Source organism: Corythoichthys intestinalis, chromosome 16, assembly GCF_030265065.1.
Source record: "Corythoichthys intestinalis isolate RoL2023-P3 chromosome 16, ASM3026506v1, whole genome shotgun sequence".
Classification (NCBI taxonomy): Eukaryota; Metazoa; Chordata; class Actinopteri; order Syngnathiformes; family Syngnathidae; genus Corythoichthys; species Corythoichthys intestinalis.
Window position 1 is genome coordinate 51,105,257 of NC_080410.1, and position 21,934 is coordinate 51,127,190.

Sequence of the window (21,934 nt, forward strand, 5' to 3'; positions counted from 1 at the left end):
GAATGCATTTTTTACTTGGAGGCGACTTGAGTGATTTTTTTGAATAACTTGAGTAATTTTTTTGAAGTAACGCTATATTAAGTACAATTTTTTTGCTACCCTGTACAATTAATTTTCTTTGGGCGGGTTGGGGTTCAGTTTCGACGACGCGTATCCTTTCCTTTGAGGGTGACGTAACCCCAAAGGTGTACGTAAATCGAAACGAGCCGAAGTGGTCCGACTTCGTCATAAACCGACCAATCCGTAGCGCTCGAGTCACGTGACCTTGCTTCTCCCGACGGTCACGTGGTAGGTTTTGTTGACTATTCGCCTGCAATTTCACGATGTATCCGCGAGCCCGCCGCCTCAGTGGAGCTAGTGCGCCGTCATCTCCTCCCTAGCAGAGGGCGAGCCAAACCCGGCGTTGGCTGGCTAGCTGGCTTGGGGGAATGTGCCAATGCGTATGCTAGCGCCTGCGCTTCGGTTACAAGGAAGAAGGAGGGCAAAAAAGCCCGCACTGATGGTTTAATGCTTCTTAAATTAAGACGTCAAGTGACCGGAGGAAAAGGGACCTCAACCTTGTGAAGTGCACCTGCCGAAAGACAACGACTTTAGGGTAATTTCACCTTTTACTCAAAAAAAAAACACTATTTCTATTCAAGGTAGATGAATTCGTTTTACGAGACAAAGGGACATGTATACCCGAGACGCTACGTAATTCGGTGAATTTATTAAAACCGACCCTCAGCTCCATCTTTTATCAGGAAGACTGAGGGATTAACGAGCAGGTTTGCGGTCCAATCGAGAGGATTTAAAGGCCGCGCCGCGCCAATCAGAGAGGACAAAGGCGGGACAAGGAAACTGTTCGCTTCTAAAATCGTTTCTCTTTATTTCCTGAAAATTCTAACAATGCCGATATTTATCAGCAAACTAATATGATGGCTGTACATAAGTGTTAAGAGCTTTTGTTGAATCTTATACGTTAACGAAGGGAAATGATAGAATTTAGGAAAGGATTGGTTGTTGTCCAATCAGGAGCGTGGCTAAACCTCAGTGGACCAATCGGGGAGGAAAAAAGGCGGGTCTTGTGGCAACAAGGAAACGTTGACGTTTTGTGGAATGTTTTCGAGAATAATTTAAAAAAAAAAAAAAAACACGTATTTTGCAAACGATACAGTTTTTGTACTTAAGTGTGTAGGTACGAGATAATGAAAGTAAATAACTGTTGTAATGTAACAAAAAACAAAGTCGTTGGTTTGTCGCTTTCGTTTTTCGCTAAACAAACAGATGGGAAAACTTATTTGGGTACAGTTTTATTAAACTGCGTTTTATTGGTGCTAATCACGTGATGTGTAATTAATCATTACTCTTTTTTTTCTTTTTTACTAGCCTGACTGCAGACAGTAAAGTATCGAATATGGCTATTGCGCGGCAGTTTGGACTCTTGGTATGGAAAAACTACCTTCACCAGGTAAGTTAGAGGAAGGTATCAGTGAAATGATGTTTTCAGGCCACGTAGGACGTCAACTGGCTTACAAATGGTGGTTTCTGCTGCTACTGTTAGCTATTTGAATGCTGATAATACCACACTTTTTGCATTTACCATTATACATTAAAGTAAATACAAAAAAAAAAAAGAAAATTGGGTGCATGCCTTTTTATAACTGGAGATATGGCTGTGTTTCAATATAATCAGTCGCTTTTGAATCCATTTGACACAATTCAAAGTGCCTCTGATTTCCCCCCCAAAAAGTTCAGATCTTCTAGTCGTTTTTCCTGTTCTTATTGAAATGATTCTTCAGAGAGCAGTTCAGGGCTCGAAATTCCAAACGCAGCCACATCACTACTAATAATAGAGAGTGCTAGGGCTGCAGCTATCGAATATTTTAGGAATCGAGTAATCGACTGAAAATTCTATCGGTTAATCGAGTAATCGTAAAAAAAATATTTTAGGTAAAAACCAATTATAAATATACATGAGAAAACAAAACATTTCACCTAATATTGAACCCTTTTCAAACTATCAATGTCTTTATTTTCGATGTACATTGTTGAAAACAGCCAACAATTGCATCTCAGATATGACTACAATAAAAAAGATTAATTAAAATCAAATCGTACTCTAAACCTAAAATGCCATTATGCTAGATAACACGCATCACTTAAAAGTCGGGTGTTTTTCCCACGTGTTTCAGTTGAATTTCCACTTGTGTTGAGCTATTTTTAAGTTCTAATTAAGTTTTAAATCAGTCTAAATTGTAAGTCCTAATAGTTTTTGCAGTGTTCAAAATGTATGTATGTTACCTGCATTATTAGAGCACATGAGGCACCAGTGCTACTAGGTGTTTTATTCAGCAATGACTACAGAGCTAAAACTGACACTTAGCTTTATTATGTGTTTATTTTACACCCTCATCACTCTACAGCAGGGCTGCAGCTATCGAGTATTTTAGTAATTGAGTAATCGACTGAAAATTCTATCGAGTAATCGGATAAAACAGTTTTTTTGTTTTTTTTTTAGGTAAAGAGCAATTATACATATAGATGAGAAAACAATACATTTCCTGTCATATTGAACCATTTTCAGTCAATCAATGTCTTTATTTTCGATGTACATTGTTGAAAACTGCCAACAATTGCATCTCAAATGTGGCTAAAAAAAGACTAATTCACTGCTTTCACGCCAAAAACTTTTAGATCTTATAAAATATATATATATAATGATAATTATTGGCACCCCTGGTTAAGATGTGTTTTTTAGCTTCTAATATATATTTTTTTAATTCAAATAATATGGGACCTTAATGGAAAAAAAGAGAAAAATCCAACCTTCAATACAAGTGCATTTACTCAGTGGGGAAAAAATCCCACATAAAGAAAAAATGATTTGACATCATATAATGTGTATCACAATTATTAGCACCCCTGGTGTTAATACTTTGTACAACCCCCTTTTGCCAACAAAACAAGGTCTGGGGACTGTGATGGCTATGGGAGGAGCTTGATTTTGTGTCTGGTGAACCATTTCTGTGTAGATTTGGCCATATGTTTCGGGTCATTGTCTTGCTGAAAGACCCAGTGACGACCCATCTTCAGCTTTCGGGCAACAGATTTTGATTGAAAATGTCCTAGTATTTCAAAGCATTCATGATGCCATGCACCCTAAAAAGGTTCCCAGGGCCTTTGGAAGCGAAACAGCATCACTGACCCACCCCCATACTTCACAGTGGGTATGAGGTGCTTCAACTGGTTCAACAGTTGAAGTCTGGGACCGTGTGTTTTGGTCAGATGAGACCAAGATTGAGCTTTTTGGCAGCAAACACTCTAAGTGGGTCTGGCGTGACACGAAAGATGCGCATGCTGAAAAGCACCTCATACCCACTGTGAAGTATGGGGGTGGGTCAGTGATGCTGTTTCGCTTCTAAAGGCCCTGGGAACCTTGTTAGGATGCATGGCATCATGAATGCTTTGAAATACCAGGACATTTTAAATCAAAATCTGTTGCCCTCTGCCCAAAAGCTGAAGATGGGTGTTCACTGGGTCTTTCAGCAATACAGTGACCCTAAACATATGGCCAAATCTACACAGAAATGGTTCACCAGACACAAAATCAAGCTCCTCCCATGGCCATCTCAGTCCCCTGATCTTGTTTTGTTGGCAAAAGGGGGCTGTACAAATTATTAACACCAGGGGTGCTAATAATTGTGACACACATTATTTGATGTCAAATAATTATTTCTTTATGTGGGATTTTTTTCCCCACTTAATGAATGCACTTGTATTGATGGTTGGATTTTTTTTCCATTAAGGTCCCATATTATTTGAATTAAAAAAAATAAATATTAGAAGCTAAAAAACATCTTTTTCAGGGGTGCCAATAATTATGGAGGGCACTGAATAATGGTGTCTACCTAAGATGTGCTCTTTTTGGCTCACATGTAAAGAATGAATTTCCGCTTGCCTCAAAATGGCTGTTTGCACATCTTTGTGCTCGACTGAATGGTCGCTCTCCAATATCGGCTAAAGTTTGCACAACGCGGCGCATATTCCGATACGCCGCCAGTGTGCTTTATTGCCACGTCGACGCTTGTTGCGCCATCAAATTTTATCTTGAACCCCCCGTAGCCGCACTCTGGAAAAACAGCGAATCTCAGCGCCGCTTGCCTGACAAACTCAGTTTGCATGTTAAAGCGCCTCATCTGTATTGCTGAAACTGCATGTATTAACAAACAAATGGCTTGCCTCTTCTCTAAACGTGCAGTGGAGGGGGATGTCGCTTTCGCCAAACCCACAACACGTTGTTGTATGTAAAAGGCAAAGGAACTATGTATGTAATGCAAAGAGGGAAAAATTAAAATTGTTCCGAAGTGGAATCACATGAATACATTAACTTTGCACTGAGAAGTCATTGTGTGTCCGGTCATCACAAGAACCCAATTAGGTGTACTACAAAGTGGTTTCAGGTTGTTTCTATTAGTGAGGGAGGATCTGCCCATCCTCCCAAAAACGCGTTCTATCTTTTCATTTTGGGCCTTTGTTCTCTCTCTTCTCTCATGATGAACAAAAATGTCTTTAATTGGTGCTTTTCACTCTTAACACTCTTATCCAGCCTTCCAAATGATTGGGGAATTGGAAATTGACATCAATTTTGGGACATTTGTCTCGAAACACCACCGCAATTATCTCAAAATGAAACAAAACTAATGCAGCAACTTCCTCTTAAACCTGGACTGCACTTCCTGTTATGATTTCTGCGATCCGGTGACCGCTAACCCGTGACTCACGGCCACCGATTCGGTTCCCTCTCCAGAAACGTCAAATCCTGGTCACGCTGGTGGAGATCATCTTGCCTCTGCTGTTCTCCGGCATCCTGATCGCACTGCGCCAGAAAGTGCCTTTCAAGGACTTCCCCAACGCCACCGTCTACGAGAGCTTCTCGCTCAACGCCTTGCCCCGAAGTTTCCTCAGGCACATGCAGTTGGCCTACGTGCCCGCCAACTCCACCGCCGTGCGACGGGTGGCGGAGGATGTGCGGCTTAACCTGGCTTTACCCTCAGGTGAGCGCAAGTTGCAGACAAATGCACAAGTCACTATGATCCGAGTCACAAGTAAAGGCTGATTTATGCTTCTGTGTCGCGGTGACTGCGGACCTATGCCGTTAACGCAGACTCGATGTACGATCGTACGCCGTAGCCTGACGTGCACCTCCCAAAAATCCTGACTACACGTCACTTCGACGTGCATCCATCGAAGGACTGTGATTGGTCCGCTCAGAACGTTGTTTTCGGTTCAGCAATTGCATTTGAAAAACGTCTTCTGTGTCACCTACGCTTTAACTTTTGTATTCACAACATTTGTTGTTCAATATTGATTAGCTGCAGCTGCAAATACACACATTCCCTTGCCATCGCTGTCAATGACCGGAGGAATATTCTACAAGAGTCCTGCCAAAACCGTACAAAGACAAAGCCACACCCCTCTAGTGGCATGGCGGTAAATTACAGAGCAACGCGTTCCCTTGACGCAGAACTCCGAATGCGCAATGATGGCGTAGGGCCTACGCCAGTGGTGTCCAAACTTTTCCACTTAGGGCCGCAGTGGGTGCGGGTTTTTGTTCAAACCCATCATGAGGACAACCTTTCACCAATCTGGTGTCTCACAAGGGTAATCAGTTGATAGCAGTCAGGTGCTGCTTGTTTTAGCACAAACCTCATTGTTTAAACTGTCTGTGCTCGATTGGTAGGAACAAAAACCAGGACCCACAGCGGCCCTTGAGGACAGGTTTGGACACCCATGGTCTACGCTGTTAGGTTATATCAAGTCGAGTCACGACCGTCGAGTCACGACCGTCGAGTCGAGTCACCATGCTCGGATCGAGTCGAGTCACCACGCTCGGGTTGAGTCGAGTCACCACGCTCGGGTCGAGTCGAGTCACCACGCTCGGGCCGAGTCACGACCATCGAGTCGGGTCACGACGCTCAGGTCGAGTTGAGTAACCACGCTCGAGTCGAGTTACCACGGTCGAGTCACCACGCTCCGGCCGAGTTGAGTCACGACTGTCGAGTCGAGTCACGACACTCGGGTCGAGTCAACACGGTCGGGTCACAACGGTCGGCCCGAGTCGAGTCATGACGCTCGGGCCGAGTCACGACGCTCAGGCCAAGTCATGATCATCGAGTGGAGTCACGACCATTGAGTCGAGTCACGACGCTCTGGTCGAGTCGAATCACGACGCTCGGGTCGAGTCAACACTGTTGGGTCGGGGCGAGTCATCACGCTGAAGTCGAGTCACCACGCTCGTACCGAGTCGAGTCACCACACTCGGGCCGAGTCATGACCGTCAATTCGAGTCACGACCGTCGAGTCGAGTCACGACACCCGGGTCGAGTCAACACGGTCGAGTCGAGTCGCGACTCTCGGGCCGAGTCGAGTCGCGACTCTCGGGCCGAGTCAACACGTTTGGGTCGAGTCGAGTTACCACGGTCGGGTCGAGTCAAGTCAAGTCACCACAGTTGAGTCACCACGGTCGGGTCATGATGGTTGGGTCGAGTTACCACGCTCGAGTAGAGTCACCACGCTCGGGTAACGACGGTCGGGTAGGGTCGAGTCATGATGGTCGAGTCGGGTGACGACGGTTGGGTGGAGTCAAAATTGCTCAGGTGTGCGCCGGTAGTCAGACACTACATAGGTCAATCGTTTTAAAAAGCCGGCCTTTTAAAAGGTTAAGAACTGCTGCACTATACCAACATTTTCCACTAGAATAGTGTCATTAAGTTAAATCAGTGGCTCCCATTAGCGGCACGAGATGTCCACTTCCTTTCTACTGAAAGGGGGCAAATGAATCTTGTCTGTGAGGAAGATTTTTCTGACACAAAAGTAAATTTAGAAATAGCTTGTTTTTCTCTTTAATACTTGTATCATCAATTGCTTTCCCGAGCTGTGTATCCATCGTTATTGTATCACAGTACTGTGACACTCTGGTTATAGGTATCCGCCCCTAGTCAAAACTAGCAATACTGGTTCATCTGGAAACTAGGTCACTCGAGCGACAGTCAAGACACACCCTGCTCTCATTTCACACCTGTCCTAATACACACGAACGCCGACAGACAATTAGCCGCAGTGGGCGAGATCTCCCTCATGAATAATTAAGACATCTTTTCCACAATAGCAAGGACAGCACGCTTCAAACGATATTTCAAATGTCACACGGGTGCTTTTGTAACTCATGATGTTTTCTTTTGTTTTTATCACGGCTTATTGCAAAATGCCACGTTGTGTAATCTCAAATCTGATTTGGGACTCGCCAGGACTTGCGCTGTTGAGAAAGAGGCTTTCTTACTGTGCTTGCACCGTCATGGAATGAAACAATGCATAATTGATGGTAGTGATCGTCAACATTTTGACAAACCATATTTTTAGGACTACAAGTCGCCGTTTTTTTTCCCCACAGTTTGGCCGGTTTGTGCCACTTATACAGTGGGGCAAATAAGTATTTAGTCAACCACCAATTGTGCATGTTTTCCTACTTGAAAAGATTAGAGAGGCCTGTAGTCGTCAACATAGGTAAACCTCAACCACGAGAGACAGAATGTGAAAAAAACAAAACAGAAAATCACATTGTTTGATTTTTAAAGAATTTATTTCCAAATTAGAGCGGAAAATAAGTATTTGGTCACCTACAAACAAGCAAGATTTCTGGCTGTCAAAGAGGTCTAACTTCTTCTAACGAGGCTCCACTCGTTACCTGTATAAATGGCACCTGTTTTAACTCATTATCGGTATAAAAGACACCTGTCCACAACCTCAGTCACACTCCAAACTCCACTATGACCAAGACCAAAGAGCTGTCGAAGGACACCAGAGACAAAATTGTAGACCTGCACCAGGCTGGGAAGACTGAATCTTCGATAGGTAAAACACTTGGTGAAAGAAATCAACTGTGGGAGCAATTATTAGAAAATGGAAGACATACAAGACCACTGACAAACCCTCGATCTGGGGCTCCATGCAAGATCTCATCCCGTGGTGTCAAAATGATAGCAAGAACGGTGAGCAAAAATCCCAGAACCACACCCAGTGAATGACCTACAGAGAGCTGGGACCACAGTAACAAAGGCTACTATCAGTAACACAATGGACTCAAATCCCGCACTGCCAGACGTGTCCCACTGCTGAAGCCAGTAGACTTCCAGGCCCGAGCATTTGGATGATCTAGAAGAGGACTGGGAGAATGTGTTATGGTCAGATGAAACCAAAATAGAACTTTTTGGTAGAAACACAGGTTCACGTGTTTGGAGGAGAAAGAATACTGAATTGCGTCCGAAGAACACCATACCCACTGTGAAGCATGGGGTTGGAAACATCATGCTTTGGGGCTGTTTTTCTGCAAAGGGACGACTGATCTGTGTAAAGGAAAGAATGAATGGGGCCATGTATTGAGAGATTTTGAGTGAAAATCTCCTTCAGTCAGCAAGGGCATTGAAGATGAGACGTGGCTGGGTCTTTCAGCATGACAAGGATCTCAAAAACACAGCCAGGGCAACAAAGGAGTGGCTTTGTAAGAAGCATTTCAAGGTCCTGGAGTGGCCTAGCCAGTCTCCAAATCTCAACCCCATAGAAAATCTGTGGAGGGAGTTGAAAGTCCGTGTTGCCCAACGACAGCCCCAAAACATCACTGCTCTAGAGGAGATCTGCATGGAGGAATGGGCCAAAATACTAGCAACAGTGTGTGAAAAGCTTGTGAAGAGTTACAGAAAATTGCCAACAAAGGGTACATAACAAAGTATCTAGATGAACTTTTGGTGTTGACCAGATACTTATTTTCCACCATGATTTGCAAATAAATTCTTTAAAAATCAAACAATGTGATTTTCTGTTTTTTTTTTCACATTCTGTCTCTCATGGTTGAGGTTTACCCACGTTGACAATTTACAGGCCTCTCTAATATTTTCAAGTGGGAGAACTTGCACAATTAGTGGTTGACTAAATACTTATTTGCCCCACTGTAGCTCACTTTCTGGCTAGGGTTTAGCACCAATGTCTTGTTGAGGACAGTACAATGAAGTATGATACATGTTTTTGGATAGTTATTTTGAGATTTGAAGGTATTAAGGGGTACTTAAAGGCTAATTCTGACTTATGCGGTGTAAAAAATGGAACTCGTTCGTAACCTGGGGACTACCTGTATTAAAAAGTTCATTTCAATGTAAGTCGCAATTGTTGTTTAGGTCGCAATGGGTTCTGGGTAGCGAAGTCAATGGTGCTGCCGGCTTCATTGAGCATTCACTGAATGAGCAACATTCAACATTCATTCTTGCTCATTTAGTGTTCTCACACACACAAAATATAAACTGTGATGGTTCACTTACTTATTTTCCCCCTTCTGTCATTGCATACTGTCCTCATTAAAATATGACAACCTATAAATGTTTGGGTGGTTTTAGTTGAAGCAGACGCTGTTTTTTCCATCTGTGTGATTTTGACAAAGATCAGCTCACATTTAATGGTGATTTCATGCAGCAATGTGAGAAATTCCAAAAGGTTCAGATGATTTTTTTTTATATCACTGCAAATGTCATTTATAATTAAAACAAAATTTTAGCCGGACTGCCGATAAAGTGAAAATAAACAGCTCAATATTATGTGACTGTAAGGAAAAGAATATAAGCAGTATACATATGATTTCTTCACAGAAAGTGCCTTTTAGTATTCCTCTCAGGCTGAAGCGCGCCGTGCAGCTGCTCCTTCTTGCCGTCTTTCTATGTCTCAATGGGCCTGTTTATTCAGCGGCTCGGCTCTGACCCAGATTTAACCCCCCGCCGCACTCCGAATAGCTGCACGTTTGCACGATAAGCAAAATCTAAATTCCACTTGAGAAATTTGAGCAAATAGTAGAAGAAAACAGATTATGGCACGGTGATACCACTTTGATCGTCTGATCTTTTCCAGTGCACGGCTTTGAGTCGGAGAACGACTTTGAGGAATACGTGAGGAATGACCCGCTGTCTGGAAAGCTGCTTGCCGCCGTGGTCTTCCAGAAGCCCTGTTGTCACAATGACCAGCCTTTACCTCTTCAGGTAGAAAGACCACACATGCACACGTTCTTCTCCCAGGGCCGTTTTCAGAAAAATCATGAAAAAAAGATTAGGTTTTAAAAATGTATCCACTGATGACGACCAATCCATTCCAATATTTGCACCTCCCACTCCAAATGGATTGGACATCTAGCTAGGGCTGCAGCTATCGATTACTTTAGTAGTCGATTAATTGATGAACTAGTTAGTTCGAATAATCGAGTAATTGGATAAGGAACATAAAAAATTAAAATATCTGAGCTGAGCCTCAAACGAACAATTGGCTAACATTCATAGCAAAAGTCCATTAGCTTAAATGAAATAAAATGCTAACTTTTTTTTCAATGCTCTTAACAAATGGTTCACACACATATTCCCACAAAAAACAGCTTGTTTGTTATACCTATAAACTAAATTACCAATGCATAAAAAAGGGAGCAGCTGTATTAAGCCATGTGAAATGAGGCAGACTAGAGGGCAGTGTATCCACCCTAATCAATAAAGCTAAATGGAAACACTTTCAAAACAAACCATTACAAGACCACTTTAATTAAACGAATATTCGAAGCAGCAAAATTTATTTCGAATCTTAGTTTTTAATCTTGTTTTGATTTTTATTTTCTTATTTCTTTTTTATTTTTTTTCCCCTCAGGTTTGCCATTTTTTTTCTGTTTTTGGTGCTTTTTCACAGGATTTCGTGGGGTCTTAAAAAGTCTTAAAAGCATTAACGTGCATGTGACACGAAAAAGCATGTTTATTTGATAATACACGCGGTATTTTATGCTCCCGAATGATATGGACCGCTTGGATGTGTGTGGAAGCGATCGCTATATTTATTTCGTTTTTTGAATCCCGCGCCATGAAAATGAGTGACTTCCGGCAACAGTCTCAAGTTGAGAAAGAGGGCGCTGTGACGTGTACGGGAGAAGGCGTCCTCTTCACTATACAGCGTACTGTTGTGTATGAGGACGAAGGATTCAGCTGATTTTGCGGATTAATACGTTTATTTTTCGCATCACGCCAGCCAAACGGCTGCAGAAAAATCATTCTGTATGCGGGAGAGGCGTATGCGCCTTTTTGGAGTTTCTAAAGGTTCCCATTCACCGTGGATATTGGCCAAAACAAGCCCGACTACTGTGGGACCGTTGGACTTACGAGGAAGTGAGTAAACATCTTGTTTAGTATTATGTCAAATATGAATACAGCTATTACAAAGTAAACACTACAAACTTTCTTTAAATAAAGGACTACTTACGTTTGATCATTGATAGGCATGTAAAAAGCTCTCCTCATGCAAATTAGCAGCACGTTAGCTGCACAACAAATGCAGCCGCCCTCCTCCGGGGAACGAACTGTAAATTGCTCTCCGCCGGGCGGTTTGCCGATCCGCAAAGACAATCGACAACCCAGTCGTCATGTCAAATAATCCAGGCTAGTTATGTGTGATTTTCCGCTTCGAAGACTTTGAAACATCAATCGGTTCGGGTTAGCATGTCGGCTAGCTGTCACGCCTTTTAGTTTGTTTACATTCTCCGAAGCCGGGGAAGGGAAATGACATATGTCCGATTTAGGTGTCATAAAATATCGTTCGGGAGGTGCGACAGTAAAGGTGAAGTGGACAGTTTTGACCATTATGGAGTCATTTTGCAATGTCGTCCTGAATAAATGCATTTTTATTATTTCATATTCCATTTAGCCAAGACTGTAATTTGTCATGACCATGCCATGTATTTAGCAATTGGGGAAAAATACTTGGATAAAAAGAATATCCTGTAAAAATATTGGAGTAGAGAGACTGAAACAATGACATTTTGCAGCTCTCTTCGTCGCATTTTCCTCATTCTGAATAATTCCCCCTCAATGGGCTGAATAGTAAAACCGATGAGCCCAGTCTACCGCTGACGTCATCCACCTGTTGGGGACGCTAGAGCCCTATAATGGTAGGTGTGGCTAACCGGCAGATTAAAAGACTAATTTCTCGTCATCTGCGTTTTGCTAAATTTTTGTATATAGTCGAGTCGTCTCAAAATATGATTCTAATTCACATAATAATGCCATTTAAGACTTTTTTTCCCCTGTCGTATGCTCTTTAAATCTATGAATTGGGAAATAATACCTTTAAAAGTCTTGAAAAAGTATTGAATTTTCATTTCCAGGTTTTAAAATTTATGATTGCACGGTGAAGAGAAATGAGGGCGGTAATTTTCACCGCTTTGTTTTATCGCCGCGTGCGCGTGTTGATGGCAAATGAGACTCCAATTCCTTTCACAGATTTTTATTGGTCATCAACACGCCGTAGAATGGAAGTTCAAACATACAAAATAAGGGAACACATCTATTTAAACACTGTAAAATGTTAGCATTGCTACAGTGCTGGACAAAAGTATTGACACCTCTGCAATTCTGTCAGATGTTGCTCAATTTCTCCCAGAAAATGCTTTCAATTCTAAATACTTTTGTAATAATACAGTGGGACCTCGACATACGATCGCTTCGACATCCGACGTATAATTTGACTTACCGTTTGTTTCTACATCCGACGACATGCTCTGAATACGACGATCTATGACAGCATCGCAGTCGCTTTGTTTTCCTGCAAGAAGGACACACGGCAGATTTTATTTTGAGAGAAATCAACATTGGTTCCAACAATATTAGTTCAGGTATGGAGACGGATAAGATGGATATGATTGAAAAATATGAGCCTGGGGTACGCATCCGTGATATGGCTCAACAATACAGCCTTAGCTTGGCGGTACTCCTCCATTCGCCTGTCTTTATAAGTTAAGGTAGCAATTTTTATGATGGTAACATGGCCGAAGAAATCGCCAGCGTCATCAGGTTTCTTATCATTTATTCCATCAACTTGTGCCTAGTGTCCCCCGCAGTAAGTAAACAAAGTGAAAGTGAGGCTCACACTGTTAGCCACGCGATGCGTTCTGGTACACCCGAAAACACATTCGCCACGTTAGAACCCTGTTTGTTACATTATTATTTTTATAATTTTTACGATTATTATATTCCAGTTTTTATTCATAACTTGTTTGTTTTGATCTTTTGTAATTGATATTTGCAATAGTAACATCAGTATTTATTAAGAATTTAGTAGGGCTGTCCCAAACGACTAATTTTCTCCTGATTAGTCAGCCGACTATTTTTACGATTAGTCGACTAATCTTATAATTAGGGCTGTCAAACCATTAAAATTTTTAATCGAGTTAATTACAGCTTAAAAATTAATTAATCGTAATTAATCGCAATTAATCACAATTCCAACCATCTATAAAATATGCCATATTTTTCTGTAAATTATATATATATTCTGTAAAATGTTGGAATGGAAAGATAAGACACAAGATGGATATATGCAGTGGGGAGAACAAGTATTTGATACCCATTAGCAGTGTATCAAATACTTGTTCTCCCCACTGTACATTCAACATACGGTACATAAGGACTGTAGTGGGCATTTCACTCTACTGTCATTTAAATCTGTCTGTGCTGTCCTCACTCCGAAGCGTCTACTTTTTCCAAAGCTAGACAGCTAGTGAACAACGCCTTAATAATCAGACTTCTTCCTTTTTCATCTGATTTATTAATAAAATAGCCTCAAACCATTGTCCTCTTTAGACCGTCATAAAACTACAAAAAAAAAAAGTACACAAGCATTGCATTAGCAACAACGTTAGCTTAGCACGCTATACAGGTTCACTAAACATAAACAAAAAGCGTCTCATACAAAAAACAGAACATTTCGCTTACTAACATAATATGTACGTTCTTTCCAACAACCATACTTACGGACAAATCTTGTCCAAGGATCATATAAGCACAACATTACAACGTAGGCGTCAGCCCGAGACGTCGTGCAGCCATATTGAACTGGCAAGACAAAAAATAAACCATATCGCAAAGCGACCACAAGAGTTCGCTGTTAGACAGCACAAAAAGCCTTGCTGTCAAACTTACCAAAAAGGCAGAATACTGTCTGAGCGGGACATGTGCGTTAATTGCGTCAAATATTTTAACGTGATTAATTTAAAAAATTGATTACCGCGTTAACGCGACAATTTTACAGCCCTACTTATAATTTAATTTTTGTTTTTTAACAAATTTAGCATTGACATGTTTTTTGGGACGCTTATCAATTCACAAAAACATTTTGGAACACTCAAATTCTTTATTAAAGTACAAATAAACAGATAAATAACAATAATAAATCACAAATAAACAATGAGTTCAAATGCTGATAGAATTAACTTGTGCGAAAAAATGGAATGTAAACAGATTCAGAACATTGACTTCACCTTTCCAACATGATTCAAAACAATTCTTAAAAAAATACCTAGCATTAATATTACAGTATACTGTAGTAATATATATAATAGTATTATAATAATTATTCATTGCCAATCAGAATTTTCATAAAGGGTGTCATTTTAAAGGTATTCTTAGTGTAGAATCTGAAGTATGTGGGATTAACTCCAGAAATCATTATTTATATGACGAACATGACATGCTTTTATTTTGAAATCTTCACCGGAAGTACATTCGCTAAACCGCTCATTTAAAGAGCATACGACACGAGAAAAAAAAGTCTTAAACGGCATTATTATGTGAATTAGAATCATATTTTGAGACGATTCGACTATATACAACAATTTAGCAAAGCACAGATGACGAGAAATTAGCCTTTTAATCTGCCGGTTAGCCACGCCTACCATTATAGGGCTTTAGCGTCCCCAACAGGTGGATGACGTCAGCGGTAGACTGGGCTCATCGATTTTACTATTCAGCCCATTGAGGGGGAATTATTCAGAACGAGGAAAACGCGACGAAGAAAGCCGCAAAATGTCATTGTTTCAGTCTCTCTACTCCAATATTTTTACAGGATATTCTTTTTATCCAAGTATTTTTCCCCAATAGCAATATAAATGGCTTGAGATGGACCAGTCAGCCCGTCGAGGGGGAACTATTCACAACGAGGAAAACGCGACGAAGAGAGCGGCAAAATGTCATTGTTTCTGTCTTTTTACTTCAATATTTTTACAGGATATTCTTTTTATCAGAGTATTTTCCCCAATTGCCAAATAAATGGCATGGTCATGACAAATAACAGTCTTGTGCTGAATGGAATATGAAATAATAAAAATGCATTTATTCAGGACGATATGGCAAAATTACTCCATAATGGTCAAAACTGTCCACTTCACCTTTACTGTCACACCTCCCGAACTGTATTTTATGACACCTAAATCGAACATATGTCATTTCCCTTCCCCAGCTTCGGAGAATGTAAACAAACCAGAAGGCGTGACAGCTAGCCGACATGCTAACCCGAACCGAGTGATGTTTCAAAGTCTTCAAAGCGGAAAATCACACATAACTATCCTGGATTATTTGACATGACGACCCGGTTGTCTATTGTCGTCGCGGATCGGCAAACCGCCCGGCGGAGAGCAATTTACAGTTCGTTCCCCGGAGGAGGGTGGCTGGAGTTATTGTGCCGCTAACGTGCTGCTGCTAATGAGCATTAGGACAGCTTTTTACATGCCTATCAATGATCAAAAGTAAGTAGTCCTTCATTTAAAGGAAGTTTGTAGTGTTTACTTTGTAATCGCTGTATTCGTATTTGACATGATACAAAACAAGATGTTTACTCACTTCCTCGTAAGTCCAATGGTCCCACAGTAAATATCCACGGTGAATGGGAACTTTTTGAAACTCCAAAAAGGCACATACGCCTCTCCCTCATACAGAATGATTTTTCTGCAGCCGTTTGGCTGGCGTGATGCGAAAAATAAACATATTAATCCGCAAAATCAGCTGAATCCTTCGTCCCCATACACAACAGTACGCTGTATAGTGAAGAGGACGTCTTCTACCGTACACGTCACAGCGCCCTCCTCTTCAATGCAAGACCGAAGCCGGAAGTCACTCATTTTCCTGGCGCGGGATTCAAAAAAACTAAATAAAAATAGCGATCGCTTCCACACACATCCAAGCGGTCCATATCATTCAGGAGCATAAAATACCGCGTGTATTATGAAATAAACATGCTTTTTCGTGTCACAGGCACTTTAAGCTTTACTTATGTCATTGCATGTGGTGTCAGTAATAGATTTTTTTTTCCTTTTGCAAGTGTTGTTAACCAGCGATTTTTCATGTTTGAAGTGTCACCTTTTAATTGCAAGTTTTGGAGAAGGCTGCCTGTTTTATAGAGAACACCGGCTAAAGTAGGTCGTCTTTTTTCCCCATTCACCTCAATGTAGCAATGCTAACGTATATAGTGTTAATATAGATGTGTTTTCTTATTTTGTATGTCTGAATTTTAATTCTACAGCGTGTTGATGAGAGAAAAGAACTAGATTCTGATATGCCATCAGCACGCACGCAGAAATGCACGCGCGCGCAGCGATAAAACGCAGCCGTGAAAATGACCGCCCTCATTTTTATTTACCATGCGATAAACTGACTCATTGCATATCGCGACAGGCTTAGCAACTTCAATAAAACATGTCATTAGTTAGTTAGATGGACTTACAATCTCCTGCCGTTATCATTCACGGCCGACGTGCAGCCAAACTTGGCATTGAAGAGACAGGACACAACAGTGTACCCTCCTTTGTTTCTTTGAAAATAAGTCAATGTTTCGGACTCTGGTGTGCTTTTTTTTTTTTGGCTTTGTGCCGCTTTCCCCGGTGGCATACCAAACGTCCGACATTCTGAACTTTCCACGCACATATTTGTTTAACCCTTCATTAACCGTCGACGGGATGTTGTGCTCGTCGGCGGATTTACGTCATCGATGACGTCAACTATGTCGACTAGTCGGGACAGCTCTAGAATTTAGTGTAGGTTTTCAGGCTGTGGAATTAATGGAATTATAATATATTCTTATGGGAAAATCCTGCTCGACATACGACCATTTCGACTTACAAACAAGGTCCTGGAACGAATTAACTTTGTATGTCGAGGTACCACTGTAGCTTCATTTATTTTGCTTGCAATGAGAAAACACAAAAGAGAAAGAAAGGAAAAAAAATCATTTTAGACAAAACTCCAAAAATGGGCCGCTTCCGGTATCAATCGATGAGTTTCTTACAACTCTGTGCTGGAATTTTAGTAGTAACGCATAGTAACGCATATGTCATATCTCGTTGCCGAAACGGTGATAAAATCCGAATGGAGGAAGAAAAAAACATGCACGAAAAACGTACAGATTTTGAACGTATGGCGTAGAGCTGAAACGAATACTCGAGTAACTCGAGTTTAAAAACTGATCCGAGTAATTTTATTCACCTCGAGTAATCGTTTATTTTGACAGCTCTAAGCATCACGTTTCGCTCGGACTACTTTTAATGCGGGACAACGCGCTGACGTCACGTGCGTAGAGGAAGAAGCAATAAAAAAATATAAAAAACATTTCCGCAGCCGACAGCCGCTCCAAACTACGCCGACGTTGCTAAAAACTAGCCCGCATGATGTTAAGTTGGTAGCAGGTAGCATCTGAGGAGTCTCATAGAGATCACATGTATGTTGAACTACATGCAATGTGATAGACTCGGCCGCGTCTGGGCAGCGTTAATAAACAGCGGCCATCTTAAAGCAGTAGAGCACTAAGCGCTAATAAAGAGCGCTAAACGCTAAAAAATAAGATTTACGTTACTGTCTGAGTCACTAGCTCACGTAACGTTAGCCCTGCGGAGGGCTAGGTTTCTATTAATTATGACCACTTTCGATGCGTGGCTAACGTGTCTTACATACAAGCTTTAACATAACATAGCTTTGTGGAGTGATAAGGGTGTAAAATAAAAACTCAATAATGCTAACTATCAATTTTAGCTTAGTAGTCATTGCTGGATAAAACACCAAGTAGCACTGGTCCCTAATGTGCTCCGATACAGCCTGTATCATACATTTATCTTGAACACTGCAAAAACACAAAATCCTATCAGGACTTACAGTTTAGAGTAGCATAAAACTTAACTAGAACTTAAAAATGGCTTGACACAAATAGAAATTCAATTGAAACAGGTGGGAAAAAATCCAAACTTTTAAGTGATGTGTGTTATCAAACGTAATGGCATTTTTAGGTATAAATATATATATTTTTTAATAAGATCTAAAGGTTTTTTGAGTGAAAGCAGTGAATTAGTCTTTTTTTTTTTATTTTAGTTACAGTTTGAGATGCAATTGTTGGCTGTTTTCAACAATATACATCGAAAATAAAGACATTGATTGACTGAAAATGGTTCATGATTAGATGAAATGTCTTGTTTTCTCATGTATATTTATAATTGCTCTTCACCTAAAAATATATTTGTTTTATCCGATGACTCGATTAATCGATAGAATTTTCAGTCGATTACTCGATTACTAAAATATTCGATAGCTGCAGCCCTAGTATGGCGTAAACATTTAAAAATCAGTGCTCGCTTGTACAAATTACGCCGACACCGTACAACTTGACAGGTATGATATTGTGCAGGCCTATGATCATCTCACGGTATTTTCTTTTCTCGTCTCATGTGGGGACTTTGTCGAGAAATTGTTTTAATTTTGCTCGCAGGTCAGCTACCACCTTCGCTTCAGCTTCAGTCCTCGCAACGCTCCGGCCAAAGAGAAAACGGAGCTGGACCCCAACAGCGACTTGGACTGGCACACGCTCAGCCTCTATCCGCTGTTTCAGCTGCCCGGCCCGAGGGAACAGTACGACAAGAACGGCGGGACGCCTGGTCAGCCCTCTAGAGCGCTCGGAAAGAAATAAGAAAATGTTCTCCCGTAATAGCAAAACAAGCTCGGTTTCCCTTTCCTTAGGTTATTACCGAGAGGGCTTCCTGACGGTGCAGCACGCGGTGGACAAAGCCATCATGCGCTCGTACAACCGGAACGCCGCCGACCGGCTCCTGAGCCAGAGCCGAGTGCTGGTGTCGCGCTTTCCGTACCCTCCCTTCATCTACGACGTCTTCATCCTGGCCATCCAGAATCAACTGCCTTTGCTGCTGGTGCTAAGCTTCACCTACACGTCCCTCAACATCGTCCGGGCCGTGGTGCAGGAGAAGGAACGCAAGCTCAAGGTGCGCGGTTTCGGGCCGGCTAAATCCCCGTCGCCCGGCTCACGCTTTAAAAATTTTTTTTTTTTTTTTTTTACAGGAATACATGAGGATGATGGGGCTCAGCAACTGGCTCCACTGGACGGCTTGGTTCCTCATGTTCTTTCTGTTCCTCTCCGTCTCCGTCTTTTTCGTCACCCTGCTCCTCTGCATCCAGGTAAGTGGAGAGCGCCGGCCAAATGCGCGCCATTAGCGAGCTAACAAGCGCGGAATCGCTTGTAGGTCAGCCCCAACGGAGCGGTCCTGAGTTACAGTGACCCCACGCTGGTATTTGTCTTTCTTCTGATCTTCACTGTGGCCACCATCAACTTCAGCTTCATGATCAGTGCCTTCTTTTCACGAGGTGCGTGCTTCCTACTTGAAAATATTACAGGCATGAAAATCTCTCACCTTTCAGCGAAATTCACCGTTTTGAAGGCAAAAAGGGTGACCTACGTGAATTGTGTAGATCCGAGGAGAAAATGTTCGGGAGATATTTTTGATGTCAGACGCTTAGTATGCAAGCGGGGAAAGCGGCACAAAGCCAAAAAGCGCACCAGAGTGGCCAAAACATCGACTTATTTTAATGAAACAAAGGAGGGTACACTGTAGGCATGTGCTGGTATGATATTTTGACGGTACGATAACCGTGAGCAAAAATACCGCGGTTTCACGGTATCACGATATTGCAATTATAGCTCCCAAAAATTGTGAGATGTATGGGTTAAAAAAAATAACTTTTTTCCATTGAACAGGATTTTTTTTTTTTTCAGACCATAGTTGCAAATTGGAACATGAATATATTGTTAAAATAAATAAATAATCAATACCAAAAAAATATTTCAAATACAATTTAACTAAATATAACTTAGACTATACTCACAGCCACAGCTCAAGTTGCTCAAGATTAGAGCAAGAACAAAATAATTTCAATAAAAAAGTAAAAACACTTCTGAATATATATTTTTTTAATTTATACTGCATGTCTTTTTTTTTTGAGGGTGGAAAAGCTTAAGTGAAGTTTCGCCATTTTCAGCCACTGTGTCAACTGTAGTCTACATGATGTCATGCCTTAGTGTTAAAAAGAACATAAAGAATTCATAAGTTAGTTAAAAATGTGTAAGTTAGTTAAAATGTCAATATTGTTGTGGAAAGGTATCATCTAAAAAATAAAATAAAATAAAATAAAACACTGGGAGTGAGACCTCACCTTGATCCAGCGAACGTGGATTTGTGCTTAGGGCAAGATCATCTTTCGTTATTAGCGATCTTTGACGCCATCACCTTTTCTCCTTCATTCAAGCGACTCAAGCTTGTTTTCTCACTCTGCGGCTGTCACACTCAACGGAGTTGCTCTCCCAGGTAAGCCTAGGCTAACAATCTTCTTTGTAAGCTTTTAGTTAGTTTTTATATTGAATTTGAAAGGAAAATGTGTGTTTTGTTTTTGGCAAACTTTTTCCATGGTGCTAATCTGTTGAAGCTACTCACATGGAAAAATCTAATTGTACAACATTTTAAATGTATTCATTTTGTATATTACACTTACCACGATTTGAGAGCTCAATAAATTGAAGAACAATACGCCTTATGTTTGGAGTATTTGTTTTTGGGTTAGCTGGCTGGCTAGCCAATAGCGTCACTTTCACACACAGCAACAAACAGGAGGGAGTGAGCGCTACTGCGCCAAGCCGCTTCTGGCTGCATTTTTGACACGAGGAAAATAGCGAATACCGTACTACGGTCTGACGGAAAAATTTAGTGGTTTTGAGACCGCGAAGTTTTCACACCACGGTAAACCGTGAAACCAGTAACCGGCACATGCCTAGTACACTGTTGTGTCCTGTCTCTTCAATGCCAAGTTTGGCTGTACGTCGACCGTGAATGAATACCAAAAGCACCTAAAAATTTATTTTTGGGACTCCTCTAATGGGTTGACACTGTTGTACCCTTGGACTTTTCCGTCCACATCTAGGGCGGTTAGCCACAGTGCCGTGGGCTTTACACTTATTGATGGCACTGCGCAAGGTAGACACAAGAACATTCAGGTCTTTAGAGAGGGACTTTTAGCCTTTATATTGCCCATGCTTCCTCACCATTTTGCTTCTCAAGTCCTCAGGCAGTTCTTTGGTCTTCTTCCTTTTCTCCATGCTCAATGTGGTACACACAAGGACATAGGATAGAGGTTGAGTCCACTTTAATCAGGCATGAAAATCTCTCACCTTTCGGCAAAATTTGCCGTTTTGAAGTCAAAAGGGGTGACCTACGTGAATTGTGTAGATCCGAGGAGAAACTTTTTAAGGGGGGTTGGGGGGTCAGGAGTAAGCATGTGCTAGTTACCGGTTTCATGGTTTACCATGGTATGAAAACTAACATTTTCCGTCATACCATAGTACGGTATTCACTATTTTCCATGTGTCAAAATGCAGCCAGAAGTAGCTTGGCGCAGCAGCGCTCACCCCTTCCTGTTTGTTGCTGTGTACGTCAGTGATGGTATTCCAGCGAACCCCAAAAACAACACTCCAAACACAAGGCGTACTGTTCTTCAATTTATTGAGCTCACAAATCGTAGTAACTGAAATATACAAAATGAATACATTTAAAACGTTGCACAATAGTATTTTTCCATGAATGAGTAGCTTCAACTGGTTAGCATCATGAAAAAGTTTTCCTTTCAAATTCAATATACAGACTAACTAAAAACTTCCAGACGAATGTTAGGCAAGGCCTAGCTGGGAGAGCAACTTCGTTGAGGTTATGATCACAGCCGCTGAGTGAGAAGCAAGT

The 21,934-nt window shown here is 41.4% G+C and overlaps 1 protein-coding gene across 2 annotated transcripts in view; it reads left to right on the forward strand.

Moving 5' to 3' along the window:
* Window positions 1-288: 288 nt before the first annotated feature.
* The window catches only part of abca3b (ATP-binding cassette, sub-family A (ABC1), member 3b), a 70,364-nt gene continuing 48,718 nt past the window's right edge, over window positions 289-21,934 (forward strand). The window contains exons 1-8 of one of the 2 annotated variants that reach the window (XM_057817574.1): window positions 289-595; window positions 1,369-1,450; window positions 4,790-5,036; window positions 9,931-10,058; window positions 18,628-18,793; window positions 18,876-19,135; window positions 19,212-19,328; window positions 19,394-19,514. In XM_057817574.1, coding sequence (XP_057673557.1) covers window positions 1,397-1,450; window positions 4,790-5,036; window positions 9,931-10,058; window positions 18,628-18,793; window positions 18,876-19,135; window positions 19,212-19,328; window positions 19,394-19,514 — 1,093 coding nt within the window. In that variant the 5' untranslated portion in view covers window positions 289-595; window positions 1,369-1,396. Of the gene's footprint in view, window positions 596-1,073; window positions 1,285-1,368; window positions 1,451-4,789; window positions 5,037-9,930; window positions 10,059-18,627; window positions 18,794-18,875; window positions 19,136-19,211; window positions 19,329-19,393; window positions 19,515-21,934 lie in introns of those variants that run through there. The other variant, XM_057817575.1, reaches the window with a different exon arrangement.